This window comes from Molossus molossus, unplaced genomic scaffold (assembly GCF_014108415.1).
Source record: "Molossus molossus isolate mMolMol1 unplaced genomic scaffold, mMolMol1.p scaffold_m16_p_8, whole genome shotgun sequence".
NCBI lineage: Eukaryota > Metazoa > Chordata > Mammalia > Chiroptera > Molossidae > Molossus > Molossus molossus.
Genome location: NW_023425402.1, coordinates 67,336,695 through 67,349,698, shown reverse-complemented (window position 1 = coordinate 67,349,698; position 13,004 = coordinate 67,336,695). Strand labels below are relative to the sequence as shown.

General features: G+C 40.4%; 1 protein-coding gene across 1 annotated transcript in view; it reads right to left on the bottom strand.

The window, feature by feature from the left end:
* Positions 1–7,867: 7,867 nt before the first annotated feature.
* CEP162 (centrosomal protein 162) overlaps positions 7,868–13,004 on the bottom strand; it is an 83,078-nt gene continuing 77,941 nt past the window's right edge. Inside the window, exon 27 of the mRNA XM_036249163.1 lies at positions 7,868–8,140. Within this exon, the coding sequence (XP_036105056.1) occupies positions 7,931–8,140 (210 nt within the window). The 3' untranslated portion in view covers positions 7,868–7,930. The remainder of the gene's footprint in view (positions 8,141–13,004) is intronic.

Here is a 13,004-nt window from a genome sequence, read left to right as displayed (position 1 = left end):
AAACTTGACTTGTTCCCTCTGTGTGCTGAAAAAACTCACTTTACCTTGTGCAGGAGTGAGCCTAGCATGCAGAAGACATCTAGCTCATTTCCTGCATACTATTAAGGAATCCAATACTATTTTTTGTTATCTTTAAGATTTCTCAACCTTTATCATTTCTGTTGTATTACAGTACCTTCAAAGAATAATGGATAATTATTTTCCAAATATCAGAACACTCTGATTGACTTGTGATGATAATTATATGTGTCCATGTCTTTATTTATTGTTCACATACTCCCTCAACATTGAACTCTTGGGAGAATGTCCTATCTTTAAAAAGATCAATAAATGATATCTTTGGCTGTCAGAGCAGTAGTACCTCGGCTCAGACCTTCTATAGTTCCACTGTTTCCCTCCAGTCCTACACTAGCCATCAGCTGGGAAAACTGCAGTTATACCCTCAACCTCTAAATGCTTATTATTCTCAGGAAGAATTTTTGCGTGGAGATTAATCATGTCCTTCTTATGGGAGAAATTCAGCCCTTTGGTCTGACAGCATGGAAATATGTTTAGCTTGCTTTTTGTAGAGTTTAAAGTGTTCCATACTTATTAGGAACAAATACAGTGGGAACATTGTTTTAGCATCTGACAAATCGGTGGCATAACTAGATGAGCATACTCAGGCGTCCTGTCAGAGTGACACTCACCGTGGGTAGTGCTTTCTCCTGTGAGCGATGTGAGGTTCCAGGCACTTGTGAATGAATTTTGTTTTTTCTTCCTTAGTCATTACATGTGGTGAGAGTGTACGGATCCTGTGTGTTTGTGTTGCACAGCACTAATCTTTATTAAAGCATTATGTGTTTAAAGGGCTAGTAGACAATTTGTTAGAAGATAGAAATCTTAGATTTTTGTCCTAAAGTGGAATCTTGATGAGGGCTTAAGGGAAATTCATATTAAAATCTTAAATAACTACGGATAACGACAGGTGGATGCTAGACCTATCGAGGTGATCATTTCACATGTACATGTCTAATCACTATGGTTTACACCTGGAACTAATATAATATTGTATGTCAACTGTAGTTGAAAAATTAATAAAATTATTTTAAAAAAAATCTATGGCCTAAAAAAAAAAACTTAAATACAGTGATATAAAATAAAAAACAATAAATGCTATAGTTGTTATAAGCCTATTTCTGAGGCAGCTTTGCAGTGATTCCTTCTTTATCAGGGTGCTGGAAAGGCCTGGGCCGTCATTGTCAATATCATCGTCATGGAATTGATTCTTCTAGGTGTTAGGAAAATAGAGATGGACAGGGTGTGTGTGTGTGTAGAAAGATAATCAGACAGAAGATGCAGAATATGTCTTCCATTCAGAGAAGAAAGTGCTCATGCAAAGCTGGTGCCGTGGACAAAGGCAGTGGTGGGAAGGAGACCGTCAGATGGAGGTGGGACAGGACCAGATCTGGGCCTGGGCCTGGGGCCGGTCTGCCCAGGGCCTGCTGGTACTGTGTGGGCTCTTGCTTTGTGTAGAAAAGATTTCAGATTTCACAACATGAGTCCAGGTGGCTTTTGAGAATGTTTATTAGAGCTGGAGACAGTGACACAAAGGGCGGGCTTAAGGTAGGAGAGACAACAGGAGAGGAAAGGTCAGAGAAAAAGGGCCCTGGAGACAGGCTCAGGGCGTTAACCTGGTTGAGCTGCAGCTGCCCACTGCTCTCTGGTTGCCAGTCTCCTGGGGTCTCTTAGAGTTTAGGAGAAAACCAGCAAACGTACAAGGCATGGGCGTGCTCTTTCGAGAGCCTGCTGTGCCTCCTTTGTCTTGAGGCTTTTTATCTCTCTTTGGCCTGCTGGAACCCTAGGGAATGTCTCAGGGAAGGGTCTTTTTAAAAAAAAATTTTTTTTCTTTATTGATTTGATAGAGAGAGGAAGGGAGAGGGAGAGGGAGAGAGAGATAGAGACATCAATGAGAGAGAACATCGAGTGGCTGCCTCCTGCATGCCCCCCCACTGGCAATCTGGCCCACAACCAGGAATTGAACCAGTAACCTCTTGGTGCATGGGTAAATAATCAACTACTGAGCCATACCGGTCGGGCTCAGGGGAGGGTTTTAATAGAGTATTCATTAGCTTTTCAAGTGTATCCTTCAATATGTTGATTCATTAAAATGTGTGTATAGAGGGGTCAGGAGTTATTTTCTGGTTAGTTTCATTTTAAAGAACGTCATTGAAGAATGCCATTGAAGAGGGGCCAGGACCAAGGCCGGTCTGGCCCTGGAGGGTCTGGAATGCGTAAACCAGCTGCCCCTCAGTGTCCATGGTCAGGGAAGACCCAACCTTTTGATTCCTTAGCGGGCTGTAAATTGCTCAGTTTGTTTCACCTTGTTTAATTCTGTTGTCTTCATTTCTGTTATTCCACTTGTCAAGGGGTCTCCTTAGCTTCTTGCTACCCTGCCTCGGAGGGATGAGGACGCAGCAAAGGTGGTGGTGTAGAAGGCGTGCTTACAGGACAGTAGTTCGGTCTGAATGAGGGGAGAGTGACAGACAGAACCCCCTACCTCCACCCAAGGTAGCCACCTGTGAAAATACTACTGTTCCTGGCAAAAGGGACTTGTAGAAGTGGTTAAGGACCTTGAGATGGGAAGGGGCCTGGCTTTTTCAGGGGGGCCCGATTTAATCACATGGGTTCTTAAAAGCAGAGAACTTTCCCAGCTGAGTTTAGAGTCAGAGGGAGACGTGACTGGGGAAGAACGCTCAGAGGTGGGTCAGAGGTGCAAGGTTGCTGGCTATGAAGGAAGAAGGGGGCACACACCAGGGAATGTGGGTGCCCTCTGGCAATTGTAAAAGGCAAGCAAACATTCTCTCCTAGAGCCTCCTGCTGATACCCCGATTTTATCCCAATGAGAACTGCGTTGGACCTCTGACCTACAGAATCATAAAATACATCCGTGCTGCTACATTTGTGGAAATGTATTACAGCCGCAATAGAACACTAACGGAGGATGTGTGTACAGTTAGAGGTCTCGAGTGGAGTGTGGAGAGGAAGGCTGGGATCAGACCAAGCAGTGCCTTGAAGGCTAGGGTTAAAAATCCTGATAATTACGCCTAAACTACAGGGTGAAATGAGATGCTGGTATAGAGTTTTAGGAAGAACTACCTGGCATTGCTGTTTTGCAGACTACAGTGATACCTCGGTTCTCGAACGCCTCGGATTTCGACCAAATCGGTATTCGACCAGGAGATTCGAGAAACTTTTGTCTCGGAATCCGAACAAATATTTGGAACTCGAACTTCCGAGATGAGCCGAGTTGAGCCGAATGGCGTTCATTCAGCCCAGCGCGCCTTGCTTGCGTCATCAGTGTGAGTGCAGAGAGAGAGTCACGCTTTGTGGAGAGAGTCACGCTTTGTGGAGAGAGTCACGCTTTACACTGAATTTAACCCTTAGACATACTGTACACTTTTATTTCTTGTTGAGACTTATGTTTTTCTACATATTATATACAAATTAGGCCAGTAAATAGGCATTTTCTGGGGCTTGGAACGAATTAATCCAGTTTCCATTATTTCCTATTGGGTTTCATTGCTTCGGTTCTCGAACAATTTGGTTCTCGATCGTCCTCCTGGAACGAATTATGTTCGAGAACCGAGGTATCACTGTATTTGGAATGAGAAGAGCATTGGGGAAGAGGAAGCAATTAAACCTCTATCAAAAAGTAAGGAGTACAGTACAGTTGTCCCTCGTTAATCGCGGTTAATCCGTTCCAGACTCTAGCGGTTGCACCTGGCGTTGAAGAATTCCTGAGGTGCTCGAATACACAGGCCTACAGTCCATACGTACAGTAATTTTAATTTTAATACAGGGGTGTATAATTGACTCAGACAACCGAGCATGCGCTGTATCATTTTCACTGTCTCGATCAACTTTTTAATGAATATATTTGAAAAAACTGCGATAGAGTGAAGCCGCGAAAGTCAAAGCGCGAAGTGGCGAGGGACGACTGTAAACTGGTGATGGGGCCTCAGTGGAGGCAGGTGTGGGAATGGGAAAGGACAGAGATGCAAGCATTACTTTGAAGGAACTGCTACAGGTCTGACGATTCCGTGCCAAGGAGAGTTAGCCAATGTGTGGACTAGAGGTTTGTGTCTCCTGAAAATGCCCATTGAAACCCCAGAGTGATGGTATTTGGAGGAAGTCAGGGTCATGAGGGCGGAGCTCTTAGGCCCGGGATTAGTACCTTTAGAGGAGTCTCACAGGGCTTGCTTCCTTCCGTTTCCACCATGTGAGGATGCAAGGAGGAGAGCCATCTTCAAACGAGGAAGCGAGCCCTCACCTGGACCTCTATGTAGGACTTCCCGGCCTCCAGAGCTGAGAAAGAGATGTTCGCTGTGCCCTCCATGGTCCTTTGTTATAGCACCCTGAACCGACTAACAATGTTGAAACCCAGGGGGTGGACAGCTGGTTTCAGGAGAAATGAGCTCTTTTCAAGCATGTTGACTTGTATGAGAACAGTGAGTAATTCTGGCAGGAGTTGGGAATGGGGCTGGTGCTCAGGGGAGAAGCCAGGCAGGGATGCAGACCTGTGATCCTGCTGGTCGTGGTAGTCGTGCCACGAATATGAGAGCAGATAGGGTCTCTGGAGATTGGAGGGAGGGAGCAAAAGGTTGTATTTGTAGATGGAGGTCAAGGGACCAAAGAAGGAGACTTGTTGACTAAGCTCCCACTATGTGTGAGGGACTGGGCTGCTGTGAAGGCTCTGGCCCCGCGGGAGCGAGTACCTGGCTGTTCTCAGTAGGTTCCTTGCATGTGGCCATGATAATGAACAAAACAGGTAAGACAAGGGCATGCACGTGACTGTGTACACTGACTGCTGGAGCTGGTGGGAGGAAAGAGAAAAGATGCTTCGTTCCTCTCAGCCTTCTCTAATAAGCAGGCTCCATTGAACCCTTTTATATTCTTTCCCTCATGACTTCACTTTTGCCTTCTTCACAAATCCTTCCCCCCAATCCCCTTCAGACTTTTCTCTAGGGAGTTCCACAGGCCGGGTGCAGTTCTCCTTACTTGTCCTCTGCATCAGAACTTCTTCACTGTATACAAAGACCCGAAGACAGGAGCACCCGTTGCCAGGCGACCAGCTCTTCGGGCCAGACTCCTGTTGTGTTCTTGCCTCTCCACTCCTGTGCTCTGATGCATACCTGGTACAATTACAATTGCCCTCTCTGTTTTTGTCTTCTTGCCTACATTTCTTCTTCTTCGATTTACTAACAACTCATTTTATTCTAATGAAACTTGATGCCTGTCTTCCTCCTGTGGGATATATTTCCTCTCTGACTGATATACAGCCCTGTTGCTTCCAACAATCCTGTAGAGTAGATGTATTAGGAAAGAATACCGTTCGTCCTATTTGTACTGCTAGGTGGTTGTGATTGAAGCTTTCTGGGGAGAAAAATGGATCTACTATGGTTTAAACTAGAGGGGAGGAAATAGGTTCATTAGCTGAATAGGTATTGAAAAGAAATACATGTACTTTTTAAAGAAAAACGTTAATCCTCACCCAAGGATATGTTTTTATTGGTTTTGAGAGAGAGAGAGAGAGAGAGAGAGAGAGAGAGAGAGAGAGAAAGAGAGAGAGAGAGGAACATCGATGTGAGAAAGGCACACTGGCTGCCTCCTGTACGTGCCCTGGAACCTAGGTATGTGCTGTGACTAGGAATCAGACCCACAACCTTCTCAAGTATGGAATGACGCTCCAGTAACCTGAGCCACCCGCCCAGGGCTACGTATGCTTTTTATTAAAGACTCTTCTAGCCCAGCCAGTGTGGCTCAGTGGTTGAGCATTGACCCATGCACCAAGAGGTTGCCAGTTTGATTCCCGGTCAGGGCACATGCCCAGGTTGTGGGCCAAATCCCCAGTGGGAAGCAGGCAGCAGGTAGCCAATTGATGTTCTCTCTCATCGATGTTTCTATCTCTCTCTCCCTCTCTCTAAAATCAATAAAGAAAAAAAAGAGTTTGTATAGTATCAAACAGGAGTATCCACAATTGTCTGAAAGGCTGTTAAAATACTAAAAAAAAAGAAGACTCTTCTATAGAAACGGAGGTGAGGCTGTAAATCTGTAAATGGTTCAGTACAATAGAAGTATCCATAACTTGGAAGGATTAGGAAACATCCAGCTCTATTGTTCTCACCACTCACTGCGAAGGAAGGAGCAGTGCCTACGGAATGAACTGTGGTTCTTACTGCTTTTAGCAGTAACTAAAAGTTCTGATAGTACTTATGGGTCTTTAATCTGTAAACAGAACTGAAGACCTGCCATATGCACAGCTTACTCAGACTATAAAATCCTTGTCAGAATAGAACGCATTTCTGCTGTAAGTAATCATCTATCCGATGCTTGCACTCCCTTGTGTTTCAGACTCAGCCATGTTTGTGCCCAGAATGAGCAGCCCATGAACAGTCAGTCAAAAGGACAAAGGGAGGAATGGGTACAGCTATAAATTAATAGGTTTGCAGATAAAAAACACACAGAGCAAATAGTAACAAAAATAGTTTATATTATAACTTAAAATAAGATTCTTTCATATAAAAATAGCAAACTATAATCAATGCCTTTTCTACCCTATTACAAAAGGACATCAAAAAATGCTGGACATTCGGCCATTAATTGCATTTCTTATATTTAATTTCCACATTTCACGTGTGCTAGCCATAATTTCACCTGTTGTTTATACAGTATTTCACATTGTAATTATTCCAGAATTACATTTACTAGCCTGTGGTTATTGAGCACTTGGAATGTGGCTAGATCAAAGTGAGATGTGTTTATAAATGTAAAAATACCAGAATTTGAAGACTTAGTATGAAAAAAATAATGTAAAAACTCAACTTTTATATTCACATTTTCAATATATCAGATTATAAAATTTCCAAAATTAATTTCATTAATTTTTTTTTAAATGTGGCTACAATAAAATTAAAAATTACACGTGACTCACATTAATTCTACTTCAGTTGGACAGTTCTGGGCTAGAACATTTGAAATCCAAGTGGCCAGAGCTTTAACTTACCAGTGTCTTATATACTCACTACCTGCTATTGGAAATGGGAACTGCAAAGCAAAATAACAATCCAGCTACTTCTGTGCATGCTTTTAATTTTTTTCTAGTGAACATATATTACTTTTTAAATAAAGAGAATAAAAATGTTATATTCTGTTACAAAAAATGGACTGGCATTTAGGACATGTAGAATAAAACAATAAATCAAATCCCCCTATTGTGAACATATTTTACACCTGCACCAGGAGAAGAAGATGCGGCCACAGAGCGGGAGGACACAACAGTTCAGCCTACTTTATAGATGTTACAATGCTCGTCCCAGTGACTGCTCGTGCCAGCCAGTGTGGCTGTGCAGGCCACCGTGCTCCCACTCCTGTGCCCGGAGGAAAGAGGAGCCGTTCTCCGGCCCCAGGAATTAAGAATACACACTTAGTCCATAATGGCAATGTGCAAGTTTCTTTTCTTTACATATCTAGTATATGAGAACTTTTACTATAAAATTCACTAATTCTAATGACCTGACATAAAGAGACTTGTCTATAAATTATTTCAAGTGTGACTGGTTAAGGATTTTCGGTGAAATATAGCATAACGCACCCTGGCTGGTTTGGCTCAGAGGTTGGAGCATCGGCCTGCGGACCAGAGAGTCCCAGGTTCGGTTCCCGCTAGGGGCACATACCAAAAAAGAAAAAAAAAGAAATATACCATAACGCTTCTTTTTTTTTTTCTTACTAGTTAAGAGCAATTTATTTTTAAATGTTGCTTTTGTGCTGTTTTCCAGCAACCTACCGGAACGGCTGTTTTAATAGCCTTCTTCTGACAGCGGCTCAATCCCAGCCACCATGCACCTTGCCGCTTCAGGCCTGTGCAGGAGGGCCTCTGGAATCTGAATTTCTAGTCACACTCGGGTGCACTCACTTCGTCTGCAAGAGCCACGGGCACGACCACACCCTGCCGGTGCAGCTCCCGGAGCACGTCCAGTATTGAGTCTAACTCAGTGCGGAACTTTTCCAGCTCACGATTCTTCAACTGCGCGAGTCTTTTCCACTTCTCAATTTCTTTGTTTTGCTCATTTTCTACTACTTGGTGAGTCTGCTGTATTATCTGTGAACAAGAAAATTCCGTATTACTGCCGAGTTCACAGTGGGAGTGAAGGACACTTAACAATCCCAGAGAGCTGAAGTGCGACAATGCTGCCCACGGCGAGCCGGTGCCTGGGAGGGGAGCGAGGGGAGCCCCACCTAACGGGTGTCACTGTGTCAACAAACAGCCTTGCCGGTGAAGATTGTAAGGAAAGGAAATTTAGTATCTAATTCTGATAGGGAGTTTTACAGTCTTTTTTTTTTTTTCAAGCTGTGGATGATAAGAATACCATTTAAAGCATCAGAAATTATTTCTAATTCCTTGGTATGAATCCAAACATCTCCCATATGTGGTTCCTCTTCAGAACAGCACTTGAGATGCAATCAAGGCAGTTTTAATGTACAACAAATGTTATTACAATCACCACAGAACCAGAAATAATGATAAAAGCACACACACGTAGCATCTATTGTTTGCCAGGCTTGGTTGAAGCATTTTATCCAGGTTAACTCATTTAATCCTGCCAACACTACCGGGAGGCAGATTTTATATATTTACCCCCATTTAGCAGGTCAAAAAATGGAAGAATAGGTAAGTAAAAAACAAACAAACAAACAAACCAATTTGGTCAAGGCAGTCTGGCCCCAGAGCCCCTGCTATTAACTACTACACCAGACTGCCTAGCTAGGGGCTCAGTTTTTTCAACTGTAAAGTGAAGGTGCCCTGAAGGGAATCATCAGGCATAACATTACAAATTACAGAAAGCTAGACATACAAAAACTAGTTAGGGCACCAAAACCAACCATGTTTCTAAGTGTTGAATATGCTGAACATCCCCAATATAACTTTTATCTATAATCCTGCCTTGCTATAGAACAATTTAATTCTAAAATGAAAACACATCAGAAATATTGTGTAAACAGGTGTTTGAGTTAAGGAGAACACAAAATGCTGTATACATTTAAAATTCTAAGCTAACACTATCACCTCACAAAGTTTCGAAATTATTTCCTTGTGAGGAAAATTTAAGATTTATTTTCTTAGAAATTTTCAAATACACAACACAGTATTGTCTACTATAGACATTATGCTGTACATTGCATACCCAGAGTTTGTACCTTTTGACCATCTTCACCGTTTCCCTGCCCACCCCTCTCCACCACCTCCACCAAACACCAATTTGATCTATGAGTTTGGCTTTTTAGATCCTACATGTGAGATCATACAGTATTTATCTTTCTCTGACTTATTTCACTTAGCATAATGCCCTCAAGGTCCATCATGTTGTTGCAAATGGCAGAATTTCATTTTTTTAATGGCTGAGTATCACTGCACTGTGTGTATACACACATTTTCTTTATTATTTCATCCATCAGTGGGCATTGATGTTGTTTCCACGTATTGGCTGTCATAGATAATGCTGCAGTGAATATAAGGTGCATTTATCTCTTTGGTATAGTGATTTTGTTTCCTTCAGACATATCGAGTAGAACTGTTGGATCACATAGTTCTGCTTTTAATATCTTAAGGAACCTCCATACTGTTTTCAATAGTGGCTGCACCAGTCTACATTCCCAGCAACACTGCAGAAAGGTTCCTTTTTCTCCACATCCTCACCAATACTTGTTATTTTTGTCTTTTTGATGACAGCCATTCTAACCAGTTGATGTGATACTTTATTGTGGTTTTGACTTGCATTTCCCTAGTAATTAGTGATCTTGAGAACTTTTTCATGTAGCTGTTGGCCATTTAAATATTTTTGTTGGAAAAAGGTCTATTCAGGCCCTTTGCCCATTTTTAATTGCATTATTATTATTTTTGCTATTGAGTTATATGAGTTCCTTGTATATTTTGGATGTTAACCCCTTATCAGATGTGTGGTTTCCAAATACTTGCTCCCACTTCATATGTTGCCTTTTCATTTTGTTGATTATTTCTTTAGCCATGCAGACTTTTTAGTCTGGTGTAGTCCCACTTGTTTACTTACTTTAATCAATAATCAGTGATGTAAGATAGGGATATAGTTTCATTCTTTTGCATGTGAATATTCAGTTTACCCAGAATCATTTATCAAAGGGACTGTCATTTCTCTGTTGAGTGTTCTTTACTCCCTCATCAAATATTAGTTAACTGCATATGCATGGATTTATTTCTGGGCTCTTGATTCTATTCCACTGGTCTGTGAGTCTGTTTTCATGCAAGCACCATACTATTTTGATTAGTATAGCTGTGTAATATAGTTGAGATTACTATGATGCCTCCAGCTTTGTTTCTTGCCAGGACTGTTTGGGCTATTTGGGATCCTTTGTGATTCCATATGAATTAAAAAATGTTTTTCTTATAGTCATGAGCCACTTAAGGAGGAGGGATATGTTCTGAAAAATGCATTGTGAGGCAGTATTGTCATTGTGCACACATCATAGAGTGCACTTACACAAACCTAGATGGTATATAGCCTACTGAAGTTATGTATACCTTATGGAACCACCATAGTATATGCAGTCCATCATTGACCAAAATGTCATTATGCAGAGCATGACTGTACTGTAAAAAATGCCAATGGAATCTTGATATAGATTACAGTGAATATATAGATGGCTTTGGACATTTAAACAATACAAGTATCTCTGGCTTTTCGAAGGACTGTGCTATGCCACTTTGCTTTTATGATAGAACTATATCGCTACTTGTTTATGCTCAGCAAATAAAATGCCAATATTTTTGCTTTTATGAAAGAAGATAAAAACTGAAAGTAGCATTTAGTGTTGGTTTTGCAGCAAGATGGTGATAGAGGCAGCATGCACCCCAAACAGCAAGAGTGGCACTGCTTTTACCATACGTTAGTGTTATTTTAGGTTTTATGTGACATTTGGTGTGACTGAGTGGGTTATTTTGGGGTCTGAGAAGGCTAAAATTTTTTTTACATATAAATTAATGATAGCTGCTTCTCTTTTATACTATTTCCACTTATGAAAGGTTTCATAGGATGGACTACTTTCAGAGAGCAGAGAAAACCTGCATTACTTCTTCCAATGTTATGAATATGGGATATCTTTCCACTTGTATGTTGAGTTTTTGTCATGAATGTTAGTTGAATTTTGTCCAATGCTCTTTTTGCATCTATTGAGATCAGATGATTTTATCTTTCACTCCGTTAATGTGATGTATCATATTGATTGATTTATGTATGGTGAACAGTCTTTACATCCCAGGGATGAATCCCACTTGATTCTGGTATATGACAATTTTAATGCGCTGTTTAATTTGGACTTGTAAAATGAGTTTAGTAGTGTTCCCTCATCTACTTTTTGGAAAAGTCTAAGAAGGAATGACATTAATTTGTCATTAATAGTTTGGTAGAATTCACTTGTGAAGCCATCTGGTCCTGGGCTTTTCTAGTTGGGAGATTTTTGATTACTGATTCAGTGTCCTTACCAGTAATTGGTGTGTTTAAATTTTATATTTGTTAATGATTCAGTCTTGGTAGGTGGTATGGTTCTAGGAATTTATCCATTTCTTCCAGGTTGTCCAATTTGTTGACGTATAAAGGCATACCTCTTTTTATTGTTCTTCACAGGTGCAGTAATTTGCAAACTGAAGGCAGGACACCTTTCTCAGCACAAAGATTACAACTAGTTATTTCAATGCTTGTTTTCTTGTGGTGGTTTGGAACCAAACTCACAGTATCTCTGAGGTGTGTATGTAATTGTTCTTAGTAGTGTCCTATGATCCTCTGCATTTTTGTGGTATCAGTTGTAATGTCTCTTCTTTTTTGAAATTCTAATTTTGAGTCTTTTCATTTTTTTCTCGGTTAAAGTTTTGTCAATTTTGTATTTATCATTTCAAAGAATCAATACTTAGTTTTGTTAAACTTTCCTATTCTCCTATTCTGAATTTCATTTATTGCTGCTCCAATCTTTATTTCCTTCCTTCTGCTAAATTTAGGCTTAGTTCTTTGAGATATGAAGTTAAGATCTTTTTTTCTTGATGTATGCATTTATCCCTATAACCTTCCCTCTCAGAATGGCTTTCGCTGCATCCCATAATTATAGGTATGTTGTGTTTTCATTTTCATTTGTCTCAAGATTCTTTTAAATTTCCCTTTTAATTTCATCTTTGATTCATTGGTTTTTTAGGAGTGTTGTTTAATTTCCATGTATTTTTGTTTGTGTGTTTGTTTTCTTCTTATTGATTTCTAGTTTCATTGTGATTAGAAAAGATACTGGCCATGACTTCAGTTTTCTTAAATTTGCTAAGACTTGTTCTGTGGTCTAACATGGTATCTTAGAAAATGTACCTTGTATGATTGAAAATAATTTTTAGTCTGTTGTTGTTGGAGGAAATGCACTGCATGTGATTGATAGGTCCATTTTGTCTAGTGGTCATTCCAAGCCTGCTATTTCCTTATTGATTTTTTATCCGGATGTCTCCAGAGGGACAAATTGTTTAGAGGGAGGTAGTCAATTCCCCTACTCTTATTGTATTGCTATTTATTTTCTTTTTAGTTCTGCTATAACGTTTGTTTTATATATTTAGGTGTGCTGATATTGGGTGCATAAATATTTACAATTGTTAAATCTTGATGGGTTGACCCTTTGTCTTTTGGAGTTTTTAGCTTAAAATTTATTTTGTCTGATATATCTATAGGAAGCTAGTCCTGCTTTCTTTTAACATCTGCTTGAAATATTTTCTTCCATCCCTTCACTCTTAGTTTATCTGTGCCTTTAAAGCGAATGTAAATCTCTTGTATGTAGTATATTGTTTGGATCTTGTTTTTCACTCATTTTGAAATTCTATGGTTTTGAATGGCGGATTTAAATCCATTTACATTTAAAGTAACTACTGATTGATAAGGATTTACGATTGTGATTTTGTTGTTTTCTGA